This window comes from Balaenoptera musculus, chromosome 2 (assembly GCF_009873245.2).
Source record: "Balaenoptera musculus isolate JJ_BM4_2016_0621 chromosome 2, mBalMus1.pri.v3, whole genome shotgun sequence".
In the NCBI taxonomy this organism is placed as follows: Eukaryota; Metazoa; Chordata; class Mammalia; order Artiodactyla; family Balaenopteridae; genus Balaenoptera; species Balaenoptera musculus.
This window is the reverse complement of record NC_045786.1, coordinates 97,487,284-97,511,011: the sequence shown is the minus strand read 5'-3', so window position 1 is coordinate 97,511,011 and position 23,728 is coordinate 97,487,284. Positions and strand designations below refer to the sequence as shown.

The 23,728-nt window shown below is 41.2% G+C and overlaps 1 protein-coding gene across 2 annotated transcripts in view; it reads right to left on the bottom strand.

The window, feature by feature from the left end:
* Positions 1-23,728, bottom strand: part of SCG5 (secretogranin V) — a 52,012-nt gene that overhangs the window by 13,611 nt on the left and 14,673 nt on the right. For both annotated transcript variants that reach the window (XM_036844078.1, XM_036844079.1), the window contains exon 3: positions 1,277-1,426. In XM_036844078.1, coding sequence (XP_036699973.1) covers positions 1,277-1,426 — 150 coding nt within the window. The remainder of the gene's footprint in view (positions 1-1,276; positions 1,427-23,728) is intronic.

Here is a 23,728-nt window from a genome sequence, read left to right as displayed (position 1 = left end):
TGTCCCCGCATTAGCTTGGCCACATCCAAATACTCTGGTTGTCCCATGCCTGTCCCCCATGGAAAACAGAGACCTTGCCCTAAATGAAAAGAGGAATATCTTTCAGAGAGAGCCTGTATTGTGTTTCAGAAAAGCTGAGGGGCCAACACTGACAGAATTTTCAGAACAAGGCAGCATGACATGGTGGTTGCATGCACAGTCCTGAATCAGGTAGATTCGGGTTTGAGCCTTGGCTCAACTACTTGCTACATGGATAACCTTGGTGAAGTTACTGTCTAAGTTTCCTTATATGTAAATTAGGGATAATAAATACTACCTAGTCTTATTATTAGGTTGTGGGGAAAAGACTACTCTGTTGCTGGAAGTGAGTACAAGCCCAAGGAAAGAGATTCATTTCTTACTAGTGGCAAAGCTATTTATAATCAGGATGACATTTAATGAGTCCTTACTCTGTGCTGGGTGCCGTACCAAGTGTTTAACATGGATAATTTCATTTAATTCCCCAATAACCCCCATTTTGCAAATAAGGAAACTGAGGTGCAAGTGGTTCACTAACGTGTTCGAGGTCACACATCTTGATCTTGGGTTTGAATTCAGGTAGTCGTCAGTCTAGAGCCACTACTCTGAACCACCAAGGTAAGCTGCTCAAAGCCCAGGATAAGTGTAGCACACTCACCATTCATTCTCTTTGGAACTGGGTGGTAGGAAAGTGGGAGTGATACATGAGGAGCAAGGAAAGTTTCAACCTTCTCCCTTAACCAACTTCTTCCCTTCTGGGGCCCCCTCTCTCTCATGCCACCTCCCAGCCCCCAAAGAAATATTTCAGGACAGATGCTCACTGGTTACAACATAGTTGAAATATCGATTGTCAAGAGAAGGTAAGGAAAACAAATGAGCATGGATCATCCACATACCTAAAAGTTCCAAAGACACTAAAAGTGGGCAGTGATTGTATCATAGAAGAGGCAAAAAAAAGAGAAAATCCGTCTCCCTTTTTATAAAAAATGGAGCAAGTGCAGAAAAGAGCATCAATTCCCAAAGAGGGAGAGAGACAGAAGATAAAGCCTTGGCTAGGGGAGTCCTCTGTGGGTGTATCGGAACACCAGAACTCACCAAGGGTTCTAGAGTCAACTTCCCTTTCCAACCCACATACAAATACACAGGGGTCATCGGAATAGAAATACTATTTCTCTGAACATGTGCAGCCAATGTTAGAATTTTTAATTTCCTCCCAAAGGCTCTACATTTCATGAGAACCCAAGGGCATGCCCACTACCTGTTTTTCCAACGGGACAGGGATTTGGAGGGTCTGGGTAGCCCTGATCTTCACTGAAGTCCTTGGGAATGTTGTCACCGGTCAACTCTGCCACAATGTTTGGGATGTTGCCAAAGGGACCCAAGTGCTGAAGACCTTCATGAGCTCCACCTGCCAGGGAATCAGAAGTAGTTCATTTCAGTGCAATGACATTCATTTCAACTAATATTTATTCAGGCATACCATACAGACAAAGCACTGTGCCCTATGCTGTGGAAAGAAAAAAAGGAAATCCAACAGTTCCTACCCTCTAGGGGGTTAAAATCTTAGTTGTGGAAACAGACACATACTGCAAATATATCATTTCCACACAGGGCACACTGTATATGTGCTATAATAGACATGTTAAAATATAGCATTGGGAGCAGAGTAAAGGGAGAGTTTCATTTGGCTGATAGGATGGGGAGGGCTTCTTGAATGAGTTGGAGCTTGAGTGGCACTGACACGGATGGGCTGGGGTTTGGAAGCTGGGCATGGAGCTCAGGGAAGAGAAAAGGATGCAACTGGCATCCAGGTAAAAGAACAGGCTGAATGACAACCAATTACCACAAAAAAGGGAGATGAAGAAAAAGGTCTTTGTCCTCCTGCCATTCTAGACCAACCACTTAAAACTGGGTGTATTTACTTCAATTTTCTTCTCTGCACATCTTTTTATATCTAAGTGTTTATTGGTTTTCCACTTACTATTAAAGCATGTGGCTGCATGGCCTCTATCCCCTTGATTATAAATGAATATGTAGTCTTCTATCCAGTGGCTCTACCACATTTTAATCATTCCCACTTTGTGGGATGTTTAGTGTTTCCCAATTTACTCTTGGGCATTTAATTTTTTCCATATTTTGGATTAGTTTTCCTCAGGAGAGACTCCCAGAAGTCAAATTACTGGGTGAAAGGCTATAAATATTTTATGGCTCTTTATATTGCCAAACTGTTTTCCAAAAAGGAGGTACCAATTAATAAAATATCATCAACAAAATCTGAGAATACCATTTTTATAACATCTTAACCAGCATTGGGTTCTACAAAAATAAAGTTTTATGTTGTCTTTGTTAATTTAAAATCTTTTAGAAGAATTACTGTTTTATTTTGAATGTCTTTGATTACTAGCTCAAATATTTTTCCATGTGTTTATTTACTAGCTTTAATTTCTTTTCTGTGAGTTGTCTGTTTATGCTCTTGGAATTTTAGTGTTTCTCTTATCAATTGCATGAACATTTTACATAATAAAGATATCAGGCCTTTGGCCATTACATTTCCTGCAAACACTTCCCCATGTTGTCTGATTGAATTCTGGTTATTAAATTTGTAATATCGATAGTTTGCTAACATAAGTTTTTAATATTTATGCAGTCAGACTTGTTGTTGTTACCCTTTGCGATTTCTTCTCACCTTCTAAACTTACAAAACTATTGCCACTTCAAAAGTACTATCAACATTTAGATATTTCTTTCAGTTTTTCTATTTTTAAAATTAACCCTTTGGTACAGCCACTATGAAAACAGGGTGGAGGTTCCTCAAAAAATGAAAAATAGAACTACCATAGGATCCAGCAATTCCACTCCTGGGTATTTATCCAAAGAAACTGAAAACACTAATTCAAAAAGATATATGCAGCCCAATACTCATTGCAGCATTATTTACAATAGCCAAGATATGAAAGCAACCTAAGTGTCCATCAACAGATGAATGGATAAAGAAGATATATATATCTTTATATATATATATATAAATAAAGAAGATATCTATATATCTATATCTATCTATCTATCTATTGAGAGAGTCAGTAGAATATTACTCAGCCATAAAAAAGAATGAAATCTTGCCACTTATGACAACATGGATGGACCTGGAGGGTATTAAGCTAAGTGAAATACTGTATGTTTTCACTTATATATGGCATCTAAAAAACAAAACAAATGAACAAATATAACAAAACAGAAACAGATTTGCAGATACAGAGAACAAACTAGTAGTTGCCAGAGAGGAATGGGGGTGGCAGGGGGTTGGGTGAAATAAATGAAGGAGATTAAGAGGCACAAGCTTGAGGTTATAAAATAAATAAGTCACAGGGATGTAACGGGCAGCACAGGGAATATATGCAATGATATTATAATAAATTTGTACATTACATAATCTATAAAGATATTGAATCACTGGGACTCTCCTGGTGGTCCAGTGGTAAAGAATCTGCCTTCCAATGCAGGGGATGTGGTTTCGATCCCTGGTCGGGGAACTAAGATCCCACATGCTGCAGGGCAACTAAGCCCGCGTGCAAACTACAGAGCCCATGTGCTCTGGAGACTGCGCCACAACTAGAGAGAAACTCAAGCAGACCGCACGCTGTAATGAAAAAGATCCTACATGCCTCAACAAAGATTCCGTGTGCCGCAACTAAGACCCGACGTAGCCAAAAAAAGGAAAAGAAATAAATATTTTTAAAAAACATCGAATCACTATGTTGTGCACCTGAAACTAATATAATATTGCAAGTCAACTATACTTCAAAAAAAAGAAAAGAAAGAATTAACTCTGTAATCTATATGCTATGTGTTTTAGTGCATGTAAAATAATTAACCATTTTCCCATTTGTTAAGTGATTCTGTTCTTCCCCACATATTTCATTCCTTCAACAAATATTTAGGTGCCCCACAGATACCAAAACCTGCTCTGAATACCAAGGCACAGCAGTGAATAAGAGCAACTTATGTTGTATAACTTGCTTTACTTAAATATAATGCATGTCAGCTTCTGGACTCTTCTCTTGTAGCCTTAATATCCTATAAGGTTCAGGAACCTTACTTTTCCAACCCTAGAGCAGCCATTTCAGGAATGAATTCCTATTTATTAACCTTATTGTGACACAGCTCCCTAGATGCACAATCACCCTGTACATAGACCTATACACAAAGGGCCAAATCAAAAGGTGCTTGCTTGATGTGCATGAAATTAGAACAAAATCAGGCTGAGGTAACCATACTTCCACCTTCATGAGAAGAATGGTCTTGCCAATAGTTTATATTACTTAAGTCTAGCTGGGTGAGGCTCTATTTTCCCCTGGATGAGCTGAGCCAAGGTGTGCCCTCTGACACTTGCTTTATATTTTTCTCTTTTTTGGTTGAACTAGCTCCCCTTTGGATCAACACAATTTTTCTTTGGAAATATTAATATATTCAGTAGGATCATGGCTAGCTCTTAGTGTCCTGGGAATCATATTGTCTCTTTGAAGTGACATTGCATCTTTTTGTCTTAATTTATTATGTTTGATTAACACTTATTCTTTTTTGTTTGTTTCTTTGTTTTTTTGACCTCACAGCGTGGCATGTGGGATCTTAGCTCCCCAACCAGGGATCGAACCTGCATCCCCTGCACTGGAAGTGTGGAGTCTTAACCACTGGACCACTGGGGAAGTCCTGACTAACACTTATTCTTAAAAGGATAATTGTACCTCCTTTAATTCCAAATTCCTCTATCTTCCAAATGTAGACACTGTAAAGTAACTGGGTTGTTTTGTTTACATTTATACAATATTTCACTGCTTTGTGAGCGAGCCTGCAAAATTTCTACACTTCAAGAAAAAGATATTATTTTTATAAATTTTCCTTGTGAGTATTTAAGATGTATTTTTATATAATCCATAAACATCTAAATATAGCCAAGGGCTTCCCTGGTGGCGCAGTAGTTAAGAATCCGCCTGCCAATGCAGGGGACACGGGTTCGAGCCCTGGTCTGGGAAGATCCCACATGCCGCGGAGCAACTAAACCCGTGCGCCACAACTACTGAGCCTGCGAGCCACAACTACTGAAGCCCGTGCACCTAGAGCCTGTGCTCTGCAAGAGAGAAGCTACCGCAATGAGAAGCCTGCGCACCGCAACAAAGAGTAGCCCGCACTCGCTGCAACTAGAGAAAGCCCGCACACAGCAGTGAAGACCCAACACAGCCAAAAATAAATAAATACATAAAATAAATAAATTAAAAAATATATATAGCCAATTATTCAACATTCTTAATCATATTCTTTTATGTCCTTATTCATATTTTATCTATCATAATCTGATGGCTATGTGTTAAAATCTATTACTACCAAAAAGTGTCTGTCAGTATCTTTTAGTTCTCACCATTTTTGCTTTAGCATTTTGATGCTATGCTAATTGGCATGTCCAAGAGTATAAATTCTTCATTTTAATTGTGTTATTAATTGGCAAAGTAAAAAATTAATTGACAAATCATATCTTTTTTTTTAAACATCTTTATTGGAGTATAATTGGTTTACAATGGTGTGTTAGTTTCTGCTTTATAACAAAGTGAATCAGTTATACATATACATATGTTCCCATATCTCTTCCCTCTTGTGTCTCCCTCCCTCCCACCCTCCTTATCCCACCCCTCTAGGTGATCACAGAGCACAGAGCTGATCTCCCTGTGCTATGTGGCTGCTTCCCACTAGCTATCTATTTTACATTTGGTAGTGTATATATGTCCATGACACTCTCTCACTTCGTCCCAGCTTACCTTCCCCACCTCGGTGTCCTCAAGTCCGTTCTCTACGTCTGTGTCTTTATTCCTGTCCTGCTCCTAGGTTCTTCATAACTTTTTTTTTTTTTTTTTTTAGATTTCATACATATGTGTTAGCATATGGTATTTGTTTTTCTCTTTCTGACTTACTTCACTCTGTATGACATACTCTAGGTCCATCCCCCTCACTACAAATAACTCAATTTCGTTTCTTTTTATGGCTGAGTAATATTCCATTGTATATATGTGCCACATCTTCTTTATCCATTCATCTGTCAACGGACACTTAGGTTGCTTCCACGTCCTGGTTATTGTAAATAGAGCTGCAATGAACATTGTGGTACATGACTCTTTTGGAATTATGGTTTTCTCAGGGTATATGCCCAGTAGTGGGATTGCTGGGTCGTATGGTAGTTCTATTTTTAGTTTTTTAAGGAACCTCCATACTGTTCTCCATAGTGGCTGTATCAATTTACATTCCCACCAACAGTGCAAGAGGGTTCCCTTTTCTCCACACCCTCTCCAGCATTTATTGTTTGTAGATTTTTTGATGATGGCCATTCTGACTGGTGTGAGGTGATACCTCATTGTAGTTTTGATTTGCATTTCTCTAATTAGTGATGTTGAGCATCCTTTCATGTGTTTGTTGGCAATCTGTATATCTTCTTTGGAGAAATGTCTGTTTAGGTCTTCTGCCCATTTTTGGATTGGGTTGTTTGTCTTTTGGATATTGAGCTGCATGAGCTGCTTGTAAATTTTGGAGATTAATCCTTTGTCAGTTGCTTCATTTGCAAATATTTTCTCCTATTCTGAGGGTTGACTTTTCGTCTTGTTTATGGTTTCCTTTGCTGTGCAGAAGCTTTTAAGTTTCATTAGGTCCCATTTGTTTATTTGTGTTTTTATTTCCATTTCTCTAGGAGGTGGGTCAAAAAGATCTTGCTGTGATTTATGTCATAGAGTATTCTGCCTATGTTTTCCTCTAAGAGTTTTATAGTGTCTGGCCTTACATTTAGGTCTTTAATCCATTTTGAGTTTATTTTTGTGTATGGTGTTAGGGAGTGTTCTAATTTCATTCTTTTACATGTAGCTGTCCAGTTTTCCCAGCACCACTTATTGAAGAGGCTGTCTTTTCTCCATTGTATATTCTTGTCTCCTTTATCAAAAGTAAGGTGACCATATGTGCGTGGGTTTATCTCTGGGCTTTCTATCCTGTTCCATTGATGTATATTTCTGTTTTTGTGCCAGTACCGTACTGTCCTGATTACTGTAGCTCTGTAGTATAGTGAAGTCTGGGAGCCTGATTCCTCCAGCTCTGTGACAAATCATATCTTGATACATATTTCTTCTATTAGCATTGCTACTCTCATTCTGTTGTTTTGTCTGGTGAATCTTTGATCATTCTTTTATATTTAACCTTTCTGTATCTCTCTGATGATTTTTCCAATTCATACTGAGGTGCCTGCCTTCAGAGACATTCTAGAAATTCACATTTATTAACTCACATTAACCCAAGACCTGCAAAAAGTTAGAGAGACAGATCAGTACACTTGGTATTGATATATTCGAAGTTGTGTACAATCTTGGCATTAGAGCCACCACTGTGCTTGCTATAGGGCATGCCTTCTGGTGTGTCAATACATGTCTCAACTTTTGAAAGCACCCTAGCCTTAAGTGCCAGGAATAATCCAACTTGGCTTCAGGGATAGCGCATGTCTTAATGCTCCATTAGTAATTAATGAAAGAAGCAAACACAGTTTCCTTTATGGAAGACCTGCCAAGGCTCTGTTTACCTCTGTGTACCAGTGCCATTAGAATGAATGGCACTCTTGTTAGGAAGCAACAGATGTTTAGCACCAGGCAAATACATTATAACACAGGCTCTTTTAAAACTATATTTAATGACATCAAATCAAGAAATACTGAGGAATTATGGGAGACAGATGGAAGTAAAAAAAAAATGCTATCCTTTGCTCTCCAAGAGCTTGAATTTTATAGACAAGTAACCACATATAGAAAATAATTAGAAAAAGATATAATTGAGTATACAATCAAATGCTAGTTATCTGGTTCAGTATAATGTTTAGATTATGCTGATCTATTGCACCTGAAACCAAGTCAACCAAACTGTTAGGATGCCATGGATGCTATTTGGTCCATTCGTCTCATACTCAACCAAACATATTTTAAAATCATTATTCAGTCAGCTTAAAAAAATATGTACTGAGTACATACTACGCATCAAGACGTGGACGAGAGGGTCAGTGATGAACCAGGTAAATATGGGCCCTGCTCTCACAGAGCTTACAGTCTGTAAGAGATACATAATGAAACACATATTTAATGATACAGATGAACTTATTTACGAAACAGAAATAGACTCACAGACGTAGAAAACAAACTTATAGTTACCAAAGGGGAAAGGGTGGCGGGGGGGGGGGGGATAAATTAGGAGTTTGGGATTAACATATACACACTAATATATATAAAATAGGTTACTCTATAGCACAGGGAACGATACTCGATATTTTGTAATAACCTATAATGGAAAAGAATCTGAAAAAGAATATATATATATATTATATATATATATAGGTATATAACTGAGTCACTTTGCTGTACACTTGAAATTAACACAACATTGTAAATTAACTATAACTCAATAAAAAAAAGAAGCACAGATTTAAGATGCAGAGTTGTGATGCACTTATAGTGTAACTGGGATACAGTGAGATGTCACAGGTGTGTAGAGAAGAAACATCTAACCCAGATCTAGGATGTGGAGGACTGCCTGAGGGAAGCAATGTACCAATGATTATGTGCAGCGCTGTAGAAGACACAAATGTAAAAGACACGATTCCTGCTCTCTACTTGGTTCTTCATTCCAGTTGGTTGTTTAGCACCAACACAATAAGCCAGTGGTACGTGATAAGATACATTCCCTGATATAATTCATTATGGCATAGACTATAAATGATGTAGAAATTCAGGAAATAGGGAACCTTCCAGGAAAAATTCCATGGAAGAGGTGACACTTGAGTTGAATCATGAAAGGCAGGATCCATCCTTATAGGTGGCAAAGGAAAAACCACACGTGAGGGCACAGAGGTAGGTGTGAGCATGGGATATTTGAGCACCAGCGATGAGCACTGCTGGGGAAGGGAGAAGATGGCTGGGAGAGGAGAAGGCCAATGCCAAGCCGAAAAGTATGAATTGATATAATAACAAATAGCAACCAAAGCTTTCTGGGCAGGAGAGTGATATAATAATTGGATGTTGTATAGAACATTAATTTAGCAACAGTTTAAAGCCTCCTTTCCTACCTCGGGGTGCACATCAGTATCACTTGTGGAGTTTTTCAAAATTCCAATGCCCTCTAGTCCAGATCCACTGTACCCAAGCATCTTTCTGAAGACCACTGTACATAGGTAGATTGGAAGGAAGTTAAGACCTAATAAAATGCTATTGCTAAAACTCAGGGGAGAAGCGACAAGGATTGGGGCTGGGGTGGCCACAGCATGAGTAGAAATAAGAGAAATTTCAAAGAGCGCACAAGGGAGAGATGAGTCAAGAGTCCATGAGGGGCTTCCCTGGTGGCGCAGTGGTTGAGAATCTGCCTGCCAATGCAGGGGACATGGGTTCGAGCCCTGGTCTGGGAAGATCCCACATGCCATGGAGCAACTGGGCCCGTGAGCCACAATTACTGAGCCTGCGCGTCTGGAGCCTGTGCTCCGCAACAAGAGAGGCTGCGATAGTGAGAGGCCCGCGCACCGCGATGAAGAGTGGTCCCCACTTGCCGCAACTAGAGAAAGCCCTCACACAGAAACGAAGACCCAACACAGCCAAAAATAAATAAATAATAAATAAATAAATAAATAAATAAAGTCCATGAGGTTTCCAAAGTCTAGAGTCCCCTTGATTTGGGAAAATAATGCCATTGGCAAAGACAGGATCTTTCACGACAGCTTTTAAATTATTTCAGGCAATTAATTATTTCTATCCTGTGATGATGCTTTATTTGTTTCCGTCACAGCCATACATGATAGAAAATATTTAATTCTTGCCAAATAAGTTATAAGCCCTTTTGCTTACATAAACCTTGCTTTATACAATAAAACTGGTACCACCCAGCTGTTTATTTTCAAATTCTAGATATCAAATCATTGGTAGGTTTTCTCTGCATTGTTATGGCAATAAAGTGCCAGTCAGTTGTGATGTTCAGAGGCAAGGGAGAGCAGGGAAGGGGAAGAAGGGAAAGAGACCTGGGTTGGTCTGACCTAGGCCAAGGCCCTTAAATCTCCTTCTTGGCCCGCACTGGAGCCCTCCATAAAAATCTGCCAAGGCTTTTTCCACATCTTAGGGAATTTCTCCAATATCGCTCAGCTCTTTCCTGCACTCTCATTCCTGCTTTGTGCTGGGATTCTCCCTCCTCTGTGTGTCCTTTTAGTTTGGCAATTCTAATGGGTGGTTGATCTTGCTGGTTTCAGACAGCTATCTGGTCAGCCTCAGCTCCATGCTTTGCCACCTGTAGCCTTGGCCGGTCTCAGCATGGCAGCTCCCAGCAAGACTACAGAGGACCACCAGCCGGGAACCAGCACCACCAGTACTCACTTATCCAGAAAAAGGCACTCACCTTTCTGGTTAATTTAAAACTCCATTCAGTTTCAAATCCATTTTCCTGCCTTAGTGATTCTGAAGATCAGTTGTCATTATCTAGTAAATGAAAATATGAAAACTGAATACTATTTACCGACCCCTAAAATTTTACCCGGCTCTGGACAGTCATGGGTTTTTTTTTTTTTGTTATAACAGTTGAATTTTTTAGTTAGGCAGTAAATCTCCTGTATCACACCTTATCTTGATGTCATCTAACTCTCCTAAATGTAGTGCCTAAAAAACAAAATCTGATAAGAACCTGCTGTATAAAAAAATAAATAAAATTCTAAAATTCAAAACAAAAACAAAAACAACAAAATCTGAGCGAACTGGGGTTTCCAATTATAGTAACATCTCACTTATCTCTTTACTGGAGAATGTGGTTTTCCACATAGTATCCAGATCACTGAAACATCCCCATTAACATCAATATTCTTTTATTTAACCACTTTAAGGGAAAATTTTCACCATGAATTTTAGGTAAATACTGTAAACAGCAGCTTTGGAATATGGCTTTACCTCTCCTTGGTAACTTGGGCCTAGTATTGGGAATATCCGTGACTATATAGTGTTGTAGCAGTGTGTTCTCAGAGCATGAAAATGTATACAGCAATACAACCGTATTAAGTGGTCCCAGCTGCTAGGGCTTTTAAAGTTCTTTGTCTCCTCCCTCTTTGTAAGCTATTAATCCCAGTCATCCCCAGTGCTTTTCATAATAAAGCTCAGTGCATAAATAAATAAACTGAGAGTGGGTCAAGGCCCTGTAAGTCCCGTCTTCAAATTTGCTTTACCACACACATACGCATCACACGAGGATCTTCCTCGTCAAAATGCAGAGTCTGATCAAAAGATGGGGTGGACCTGCCTCTGCATTTCTCACGAGCCCCCAGGTGATGCTGATGATATTGTTCCATTAACCACACTTTCAGCAGCAAGGGCTCGAAAACCAGAGGGCCAGGCTTATTCGAATTATATGCAAAATAAGAGTCAATTAGCACTGGGAGAGACCTTGGAGTGACCATCCTGGTTCATGGAGTTTGTAACATGCAGCATGGCTGCTGAGAGGCTTTTGAAAAGTCACTTGAGGTTTCAGATAAGGGAGCTCTAGCTACAGCTGAAGTCCCTTTATTTAAGGTTGTATCTTAATTATAGAGGCACTCGCACACATGTGACAAGAAAAGGAGCCCACTGCACCCTTTCCCATTCAGATTAATTCTGTGGGGAATGGAAGTAAAGACCTGCTCATGAAGCATGAAGGTACGTTCTCACGGAATAAGCGATGTCCTCCGCGGGGCCCGTTGGGTCGCGCCATGATGCAAGAGCCCGGGGCTGAGGGGGATGGTTTTGGTGGAAGTCAAGGTTGGTCCGAAAAGGAAAAAATGAACAGGGGCTGCACCACTCCCCCGCCTTTTTGTAACGCTATGATTTCAACACTTTCCAAGTACTTCCATCTCCTTATTAAAACCATTTTAGTGAGGTCAGTAGGACGAGAGTTACTACTCATAACTGTGAGAAAGTGAGTCCTAGGAGATCCTTACTTGCCTAAAGCCGCTCAGCAAGTCAGTGCTACTGGGAGCCTGGGATCCCAGCGCTGTTTCCAGGCACCAGGAGAGCCCCCCCGGGGGCCTCCTGCAGTCCATCCAGACCCTTTCCAGCCGTGTCCATCATCCAAAGATCAGCTCGTGCTCCCGAGCAACAGTTGGTAGGACGGCCTATCAGCATAAAAGGGGCCTCTCTCGTATTTTCTAGCTCACTCTGAGGCTCCAGAGTGTCAGCGACCAGGGTGGGGTCGACGGCCCCCTCGAGCCAGGCACCAGCGGGGTGACTCTAAGACAGGGCTCCAGCCGCGGGCCTCACCACCCTGGGTCCCGCGTGTCTGAGCGCCAGCCTCACGCCAGAAGGTTGAGATCGGCCGGGCACAGCCCCTGCCCTGCAGACTCGGCTTCACAATCCGGCAACACCCGGCCAGTCTCGCAGCCAGGAGTCTCACCCGCAGCCCCGCGCTGGGGCCGCCGGGGGAACCGTGCGGCGGGGCAGCCTGGTGCCAGGGAGCCGGTCCCCCACCTCCTAAAGAGGGAGTTCCGTGAGGAGAGGTTGGCAGGCAGCAGGCACACTCGCCTGAATACCAGCCATTCAGCTGAAGGGAACGGATCCAGCAGTTTTCACTTATGTTACCACAAACAGCAGATGCTAAAAATACACTGCGGTCTGGGCCTTCATTCCAACCGCGTGTCTCCATACATCATTTATAAAGCGATGTCCAGCTTTCCTTTTGTTCACGGTCTGGGAGACTGAAGCAGTCAGAGAGGGGATTCCAACTAATGCTGCCCTCTTTTGGTTTCTCCCTTTGAAGGGACAAAGGAGGGGGCAGCTGAGAAAGAGGAAAGAAAGCCGAAAGACAGCAAAGGCCCCCGGCCGGCGCTGAGGAGGAAAGAAAAGTGAGGCAGGCGGGGCCCCTGATACTGGTTTCCGTAGGCCACAGGGCAGGTGGGGACGCTGTGATCACACAGCCCCGGCTGGACATGAGGGGACAGAGGGGGCCTTAAGGAGGAAGGGCTGGCTGGCCCCAAAAGTTTGCGGGTTTTTTCCCACAACCTGTAAACACATACACTTTTGCAAAAAGTGCCGTCACTTCTCAGCTTGGAGGACAACAGGCGGGCCTTGGGGATGTGGCGGGTTCGGTTCCAGACCACCACAATCAAGCAAATATCACAATAAAGCCAGTCACACAAATGCGCGGGTTTCCCAGCGCATATAAAAGTTATGTTCCCCCTATACTGTAGTCTATTAGGTGTGCAATAGCATCATGCCTAAAAAAAAATGTGCACACCTTCATTAAAAAATACCGTCTTGCTAAAAAGTGCTAACCATCCTCCAAGCCTTCAGCAAGTTGTAGTAGTAACATCAAAGATCACTGATCACAGATCACCATAACAAATACAATAAAGATGAAAAAGTTGGACTTATTGCGAGAATTACCAAAATGTGACACAGACACAAAGTGAGCCAATGCTGTTGGGAAAATGGCGCCGATAGACTTGCTCGTCACAGGGTTGCCACGGACCTTCAATTTGTCAAAAACGCAATATCTGTGCAGTGCAATAAAATGAGATATGCCTGTAACCTGTCACCTCCTGGACAGCCATGGGTTTCTCCTTAGCGCAGCATTCAGGCAAGTTTCAGTGCACACGACTGTCTGCACTGGAACAAAGACAGAAGCAAGGAGAAAGGGCTAGAAAGAGACAAACAACTTAGCCCTTATTAACGGGGGAAAAACACCTGAAAGAAACGGCCAACTTAAGGGGCAGATTTTTAAATTTTTGATGTCTGACATTTGTTTCTTCTTCCTTCAAGCCCAATAATTTAAGTGGGCTAAAAGGAAGAAATGAAAACAAGAGTAGTTTCTGCAGATTCACAGACATAGAAAACAGACTTGTAGTTGCCAAGGAGGAGGTGGGGTGGGGGAAGGAAGGATTGGGAGTTTGGGATTAGCAGATGCAAACTATTATACATAGGATGGATAAACAACAAGGTCCTACTGTATAGCACAGGGAACTATATTCAATATCCTGTGATAAACCATAATGGAAAAGAATAGGAAAAAGAGTATATATGTAGATGTATAACTGAATCACTCTGCTGTACAGCAGAAATTAACACAACATAGTAAATCAACTATACTTCAATACAATTTTTCTTTAAAAAAGTAGTTTTCTGTACATGTCCATTCTCAAAACTAACTCTGTGCATTAAGGCCTTTTTTGCCTTGATTCCTGGTGAGAAATGAGAGTCCTAAAATTCAAACATAGTTAGGAAAAGCAACTGATTTTCATTTACTGAAGACCCACAGACAAGAGAGCACCTTTTATATAAAGAACATTTATAGCCTCCCTTTGTTCAGGCCCTGGGTTCAAATCCACATGCTGTCGCACATCTGATGACATCCCAAACCCTTTTTAACTTGGGCATAGCTTGCTACATGCATAGCTAAGTGCCTGGAATGTAGTAAGAACTCAATAAATGTTAACTGCTTTCATTATCCAATCAATGTTTCCTAACAGCACAATTAACAGAGCCCAAATTCACGATCCTACATATTTTTCATTCTGATGCCCACAGTTCTGTATTTGGGGCAGTGAGAAACAGGGGCTCTAAAACAGTTGAACTTTTTATTTACAGCAGCGCCTCCTCATCCACTTAAAACTAAAAAATTAATGCTTGAACTCATTCTACTCATTTTTTTCAGGGCAAGCACCCCCCTGCCTCAACCAGGCAGCATAATCTCTTTCTCAAGGCTTTGCCATCCACTTACAGGGGACAAAACACATCCACATAAACACATATAAGTGCCAATTTCATGGAACAGACCATGAGCACAGTGGGGGAAAAGAAATACGTATCCTAGAATGAGAAAATGAGCATCTGATCACGTACAATTAGAGATGGATGTTATGTCCTCAACTCTCCTCCTCCCTAGTAACAGAATGTAGTTTAGGCTGTTTAGAATGGTGAGGACTTATGTTGCAACATTCACATTCTCTAAACTCATGACAAGTGACCCCAAAGCACACAACATTTGGTAATTGAGAAAAACAAAGGAATGATTCTATCTATGCTGAACTGGCTTATTCATCGATTTGCCCCAGGGCAGGGGGCTGGTCCAGGCGGCTTGTTAAAGCTATCCTAATGCTCTGAGTGCGAGCCTGGTCCCTCAACAGGGACTTACCCACGTAGCCTGCATCACTGGCAAATGCACCCCATTTCAGCGGCATCATCCTATACATGCCGGACAGATCTGAATTGAGTTGCGCCTGCTGGCAAGTAAGCAAAAATGAAACTCACTGTTCAGATATTTTGTCTTGAAAGGCATTTGTTTTCATGGCTTTTCTTTCTTCTTTTGCTTCCTCCCTCATCCTAGGATCTAAAAGACTCAGGCTCCTTTGGGACCAAAGGCAACATTATCAGCTTCTACTCGGAGGCACGCAAACAGTGAAGGCAGAAAGTCGGAGTTGAAGTGTACTGCGTTTGTAGCTTTCACATCTCCATATGGTCCCAATTTAGGATCACAAGCAGAGTTGTTTATTTTAGAAAAGCTTTTTAGTTCACTTTTAAGGTATTTTGCTTAGGCATTGCTTGCTTTTCAAAAGTAGAAAATGGGTATTTTTTTCCAAAGTGGTGTTTGTTTTGGCTGTTTACTCATTTGCAAAAGTTCAGATTCTATTCTGTGAATTTAACTCATTTTCCTGCAGCCACAAGCCCCGCCCCTGCCCAACACGTACACCCCAAACTCCAAATTAAAGCAAAATACATTAATTTGAAAATGAGGCATTTTTAGGGTAGCTGTGAATTTTGTGGGTTTTGAAAAAATCATTTTAACAGGTAATTTACAGTAGCATTTTCAGTCCCTTCATGTAACTTCATTTGCTGCCTGAAATGAAGTCTCTATTTGGCAATTTGTATCGAGGCCAGGTATGTTTTTGTACTGAGGTTAAAACCCATTTAGGGTCCTTTAAAACCTGTAGTCTACGATTCTTGCTGAAATTATATGACTTAACTGGGAGGCAGTGGAGCTTAAGTTGAGGTATCAACTAATGTTGAAAAAATGGGACATACAGACAAAATTGTGGTGGGGATTGGTATTAGGTGAGGATATTGGTAAAAAAGTCAAACTATGAACTTGGACCCTCTAGCACCTGGTTCCATCCAGGAGTCCTGCTGTCTCCAACTATTCAAAGCCCCCAACTGCATCTTCCTTTCTGAAACTTCACTTACTGATGACATCCTCTGTCCAGAGCTTGGGCGTCATTCCTGACACAAATCCTGGGTGTCATTCCTCTCCTAAGAAGTATGAATTAACACGTGGTACTCTGCTCCTGTATAATATATTTGCACCTTAGAGAATTCTTGGGATAATTATTTTAACTTAAAGTCATGACTTCACTAACAGGAGTTCCAGGCCCCCTGGTGTACCAGCTAAAGAGACAAGCAGGCTATGTCAGGTTCTCAGGTCAGGAGAAAGGACAATGGCAGTGACGATCCTGATAGGCAGGCAGAAATCAACGTAAGGAGGACATCAGAGGCCAAACCGGAGCCAAGTGCATGGCTGCAAGGTTCATGATTAGTGATCAAGCATCCAAGGAAATAGCTTCCAACACAAAGGAAAAAAAAGGAGGTCTGCAGAAGTGTAGAAAATAGGGAAGCAATGACTGGGTGAGCCAACAGGTGACGTCAACAAGCCATTTGGGATCATGGAGGTGGTCCTCTGCTCCGGACTTAAAGCTCTTTGATAATTTCTTTCCCACCAGCTTGAGTGTTACAGGGGCAGCAGGTCACTAGGAACACAGGGCTGAGAAGGAGGCGTGAATAAGGGGTAGCAGAGGCCATGGCGGGTCCATTCTGGATGGGATGGAGATGGGAGGTGCCAGGGCTTGGCAGTCCTGTGCTTGGTGTCAAGAGTCTCCGTTCTGAGGTTCTGCACTGGCCAGAGGAGCAGCAACCTAGCCCAGAAGGTACATGCCCAGGAATGCAATCATTTCCTATGGCAGTCCCCTTGTCTGTAGATTAAGACAAAGGAACTCAACTCCGGTCAGGGAAGGCCTCTGGGCCGTGACAAAGAATGTTCCCACCTGGTCTTACCAATTGGTATCTGCATTATCGATCCCCTATTTCCCTTTCTCCATCCAAAGCTGCTGTAAGTAACTAAGCATCTTATAAAGAGCTAGCATAAACATTTGTTTTGGACAAACAGTGATCTCCTTATAGCACATTCTTTTCTGAGTTTCTAGCAGTTATTACCTTTTTTCTTTCTTTCTTTTTTGTTTTTGAATTGCAGCCTCGGGAGGAGAGGGCAGGTGGTGTGTGTGTTGGAGGGTTGGTGGGCAGGGGGGACACCGGGACTAAATTCTCCACAAACATTTGGTATAGTTTTTCTGGCCTGTAGTTTTCCCATCTCACACACATATTCCCAACTTCTTCCTTTTGTAGCCATGTAATCTCTGCCTGGCAACGTTATTAAGAATAAAACAACATCCTCGCACACTGTGGATGGGAATGTACTAGGATACAGCTGCTTCGGGAAACAATCTGGCAGCTCTTCAAACGGTTCAACAGAGCTATCATATGACCCAGCAATTCCAGGTCTAGGTATATACCCAAGAGAAATTAAAACATACACCCACACAAAACTCGTACTCAATGTTCATAGCCACATTATCCATAATAGCCAAAAAATGGAAATAAACTAAATGTCCATCAATTTTAAAAAGGAATAAGACAACGTCAAAACCAACAAAAAATGCTTAGCTACTTACTGAGTATAAACTAAGTGCCAGCACCATACCCGGAGCTAGGGGCCCATGGCATGCTGGAGGAGACACAAAGTTGGTTGTCACAAAGCTGTGTGGAAAGTGGAAGCAGCTCCCCACCAGGGAGGACAGAAGAAGGGCATATGCCATGCAACACTGAAGTCATAACTCACGTGTTTCTTCTGAACCTTAAAAATGGCAATCTTTCTTACCCACAAATGGTAATGGGAGTGAAGAAAGCATAATTCAAATTCATTCATAAATCCAGACTTACATTTTAAAATAGCCTTAAAAAATAATTTAAAAAAATTTTAAATGGCTTCAGCCTCCCCACCCACCCTACCAACCAAAATTTTAACTAGAACTACTGATGAGAAACAATTAAATTTCATAGTCTCTCTTTACTTGCAATAGTAGATAGCAGCTCTGTCCTATAGAAATATAATGAAAGCCACATAGGTAATTTTAAATTGTCTAGTAGTCTCATTTCAAAAAAATAAAGAGGAACAGATGAAGTTAAATTTAATAATTTTAAAAATTTATCTCAAACTATGCAAATTGCTATCATATCAACATGTAATCAATATAAAAAATGACTGATGAGATATTTTGCATTCTTTCTTTTTTTTTTTTGGTACTGCCTTCAAAATCTGGTGTGTAGTGTATATTTAGAGTATATCGCAATTCCAAACAGCCATATGTCAAGTGTGTAGTAGTCACCCATGGCTGGGGTCTGTGTGGACAGCTCAAGTTCACAGAGGAGGTGAGGCATGGTGTGCAAAAGTGGAGGCTCTGCAGTCTGAATGCATGAGTTTGAATCTTGGCTCCGTCACACTGCTGTATGACCTCATCTGTAAAATGAGAATACAAATAATGCCAATTTGAAGGGGTTGGTATGAGGATAAAATAAAAATAAAATAAATACATAAAGTAGATTTTAAAATAACAAAATAATTTTAAAAATTCAATTTAAAAATAAAAAATTAAAAAATTAAAAATAAAACAAATAATAAAAATATAAAAACTAAAAAGATAAAATAAAATAAAATAGACCTTGTGAGGTTTTTTGCATGGATCTTGGCAAATATTAAGTTGTTGTAATTTTACGATGCATGTGCTCCCTACTTAAAAACTTAATGTGATCCTGGACAAGTTATCTTACCCCTTTAAATATTCATTTTCCTTTTCTGTAAAACAGAGGTGATAATAACACGTCATTAAGAAGATTAACTTGTACAAACATAGCACTTAATAAATGTTCATCTCTTTCCCCTAGGATTCAGGTGTCAACAAACAGAGAAATAGCCAAAGGGCCAGCAGAGTTGGAACAGAGGTAAATGGGCCTGGGTAATTGGCAAACTGGATTGTCACAAGGTAACTGTGCGACAGGCAAGCACCTAGATGGTTCCAACCTACCTCGGGCAGTTTGAGAGTGCCCACGAGATGTGCTTCTTTTGTAGTCCCTGTACTAGAAGCCGTCTAACAACAAGCAGACTCACTGTTTCATAGGCTGATGGAGGATGGATTTGCATCTTATATGATACGTCCCTATGTATGCCCAATTCAATAGGCAGCCATTCGGTATTTTAAAGCTACAGCCATGACTTGATTCTCTTGGTGTTAATAAGAAGAAAAACAAACTATTCATTTACTACGTAATTCAAAATCTCTAATGGTAACGGCCTTGACTGCTTTCCTACACCGAGGCTTGTTTTTTTTCATATTTAATGCCTTATACAAGATTTTGAGAAGGAAAACTTAAAAATTTTAATTAGAACCATATCCTAAATATCCTCTGCTCCTCTGCATATTTGTTTATTTTTTCTTAGGATTGATTTGTTAAGAGTTTTGGAATTACCGGAGAAGAGCTTTTGAGAATGTTTGAAATCCATGATTCAAAACAGGGAAGGTCACAAGAGTGATGGGATTGGTTATGACACCAGAAGGATCCAGCCATTCCTCAAACCAGGGGCTCAGAACGCTCCACCCTGCACTTCAAGGAGATGTTGTAAACCCTCCCAAGGTTTTAATGCCCCTTCGTGCTTTAACGTTCCAGAAGGCTCATTTCTGAATAATAATAAAACTGCCACGAAAAACAAAGTGAGCTTTAGATGATACCAAGGGCTCAGCCATTCCTCCCACCAATGGAAAGGGAAATTTCGATAAGACACGAACAGTACTTGATTTTACCTAAAGGGACTCACAGCTCTGACTCCTCACTTCTCCAAGGAATTCAATAAAACTAAGTGTAACAATAAAAAATGAAATAAAACAAACATCACAAAAACACCCTCCGCTAAACGAGGTCCCCTCTTGAGCCTAGATTTATCTCTGTAGCCATGTTATATTTTTCAGAAAGTGGCAAAAACCACTCTTTTTTTTTAAATACAGGAGTTAATGCTGATATGATCAATTAAATAAAACAGAATTGGGCACAGACAGATGCCTTACCAAAATGGAAATAAATATCCTGAGAATTTGCATAGAGATTATTCGGGATACTCATGTTATTCTAACTACTTCAGTGGCATCAGGCACAGTTTTAGGGAAAAGGGGCCCTGATGAATAAATGTACTTTTAATTCATTTAAAGGCAGTGATTTGAGATTTAAGGGACTTTGGGGTGGGTTGGGGAGGGGTGTGCAACCACAGAAATGTCATTTAAACCATGAACAGTTTTTCATCCAGAAATCCCAAGGGTTTTACTTATGTTGATGTCTATTCCCCACCTGATAGAGGGAGAAGAATGATTATGAGAGGAAGAAGGGTCTCTGAGACCAAAACTGGAGGCACAGATAGAGGCTGGGTTTCCTTAGGCATCCCTGGCCCAGCCCACAGTTGTGAAGAAATTATTATGGATTTATTATTATGCTTTGGAGCCTCATCTCCTAAGTGAGACTGTAGCCTCCTCACCCCTCTCTGTCCCCTTCAGTATTTTTTTTTTTTTTTTTTTTTTGGCCACACGGCTTGTGGGATCTCAGTTCCCTGACCAGGGGTTGAACCCAGGCCATGGCAGTGAAAGCCCAGAATCCTAACCACTTAGCCACCAGGGAACTCCCCCCTTCAGTATTCTTTACGTACAGCAGCTATTCAAGACATATTTGTTGATGGAACGGCCTCTGTTCTGTGAGACTGGAGGTAACTAAACGGTTCTCAGCAGGTTATGTGTTATTTATACAAACAAAATATTCTAGCAGAACACACATGACTAGTTGCTATAACTGCTCCTAGAGGTGGATTTACAGTGAAGTGAACGCAGCTGAAGATTCAAAACCTCTCATTTGCGTAGACTGCTTCCAAGGCCCTGGACCTAATTTTGTAATTTGGTGTTACTTGCCTTAAAAAGGGTTTCCAAATTACATAAGCTTCAGGCCTCACAAAGCTTGGATCTGCTCTGGGCTGTTCTTAAAAGCCATCCATGAATACCATCGTGGAGTTTTTATCTGCCATTATTTTAACTCCTACTTATCCAAAGCAAATATAAATCAATTAGTTCTGGAACCATGGACAAATTAGGCCTGGGTTTCCTCGCTTCTGAAAATGACAAGCAACTGCATAGGATTCCTCAAGTCCCAAAAGAGAGAGATGCGGAGAAGTAAGATACAGTGGGGTAAGAAGGCAGCAAAGGACCTGAGCCCCCAGCCCCAGTCCTGGCTGCACTGCTAATAGCTGGTATGTGACCTTCAGTGAGGAACTTCACCTCTCCAGGCCACACTTTTCTCTACTGTGAAACGAGCCAGGTGGACAAGATGCTCTCTGAAGCCCCATCTCGTCCTGTGCTTCCAGTACCCTAATTTATGCCGTAGGCCACACCTCTCACCTACTCTCACCAGATGTTCACAAGAGCCCCAGGGAGTATTCAGTGGGGTATTCTGGTGAGCTTCTGGCTTCTAATTCAGTGTTCTTTCTGCTATACCCCACTGCAGACATTTGCCAGCCGAACAGTAAATAAGGCTGATGTCACTGGCTTTGATGGCCTTCAAAAAATGCGCTGTTGTCATGCCGAGTCAAAGATGACGCTCTGACATGAACCAGCCTTGTAGCGTGTGGACGTGGTGATCACAAGCGAGCAGCTCCCTTCCCACGAGAGGCAGTGGGTTTGAAGCTGCAGCTGGTACAGCTGGTCTGCAGGGAAACGTCATTTTTTTCTCATGCCTCCATTCCAAACCACGTTTCCTTTTCTCCATTACTTGACTGTCCATTGTTGACAGCTAGACAATCATTGGAATCACCTGGGGCACCAAAAAAAAAAAAAAAAAATCCTCAGCAGCCCCAACTCCCCAGAACTACCAAATTTACATTCCTGGAGATATCGGGGGCCAGGGATCTTTAATTCTAAAAGCTTCCCAGCTGATTCTGATTACCCAGCGGGTGAGAATATCGCTGTTCTCGGTAGTTTTCTCTGTCTTAACAGGCCTGGAAATGCCACAGCACTTGAAACAGTCTATCCCGCTACTCTGATGCCTCTTGTTACAAAGTCAGCTGGGGCAGTGTTGGCTGGGACAAGTAATAACAGACAGAGAACACCCCTATCACAAAAGACCGTGCGTTGTACGATCCCGTTATATGAAGTGTCCAGAGTAGACAAATCCATAGAGTAGATTAGTGGTTGCCAGGGGTTGGGAAAGGGGAATAGGAAGTAAAGGGAGGGGACGAGGGGGCAGAGATGGAAGGGGTGGTGATGGCTAAGGGGAATGGGGTTTTATCTGGGGATGATAAAAATGGTCTAAAGTTGACTGTGGTGATGTGAATATGCTGAAAACCATTAAAATGTATGCCAGAAATGGGTGAATTGTATGGTATGTGAATTATATCTCAATAAATATATAAGTAAATGACCAGCCCTAACCTTCCCTTCCTCCTCTGCACACACACATAAACACACACCCACACACGTACCATGCCAACTTGTGATCGCTGGCAGGTTAATTACAAACACCCAACAAGTGAATGTCCTCCGTGTTTGGCATTCAGCCTCCTTATCACCTCACTCACCTGTGACCACTTGTTATGACCCTCCTCCCACCCTCCCAGACCAGATCCCAAATTGTCCCAGGCCAATGGCACCACCTGGTGGCCAATCCAGGAACTCTCTGACTAGGTATTTCTGCACTACCTCCTCTCTCACTGTCTGAGGACCTCAGGCATAAGCCATTCTCTCCTTTTTTCTTCTGCCAGCTTCAGGGTTCAGTTAATTCTCATTTAGGTAATCTCCAATTTATACACAAGCATTCCCTTCCATCTCTTCTCCCAACTCTTTCCCAGAGTCCAACCCGTCAACTGCTGCTAAAAAGCTTAAGGAACTTCAGTTATAAGCCTGCGCTGTGAAGAAAGCAAAATCTGAAAGTGGTTAGTCACAATCTGATCTACTAAAGAACAACGCACCTTATTAACAAATATTTTGGACAATAAGAAAAGCAAATAGCTACATAATAGATGGAAAGATGGTCAGTTTTGCTGGTAATCAAATAAATACAAGCTGAAACAATGAGTGTCATTTTTGCCTGTCAAAAGATTTAAAAAGGTAATACTAATAGTTAACAAGGGAGACAAGATTCCTACAAACAGAGGAAGAGAGAGCAGCCCTATTACTCCAACATTTACAGAAATCAATCTGACAGTAGGTAGGAAATGGAGCCTAAAAATATGCATGGAGCTTGACCCAATTTTTCTTTTCATAGAAATACATACCCTAGAGAATTTATCAGGAGTCTACACAAAGATTCATATGCACATATGATCACTGAAGCAATGTTTTTGATGGGGACAAACTGGAACAACTCTAAATGTCCTGTATTTGGGGAATACTTAACTGAACGTGGGATAAACATATAATAGAATATAATTCAGTTACTAAGAATAATTACAGTGATTTTTAAAAATGATAAACAAAAAAGTTCTTGATATCATATTAAGTATAAAAATCCAGATTAAAATATTTACA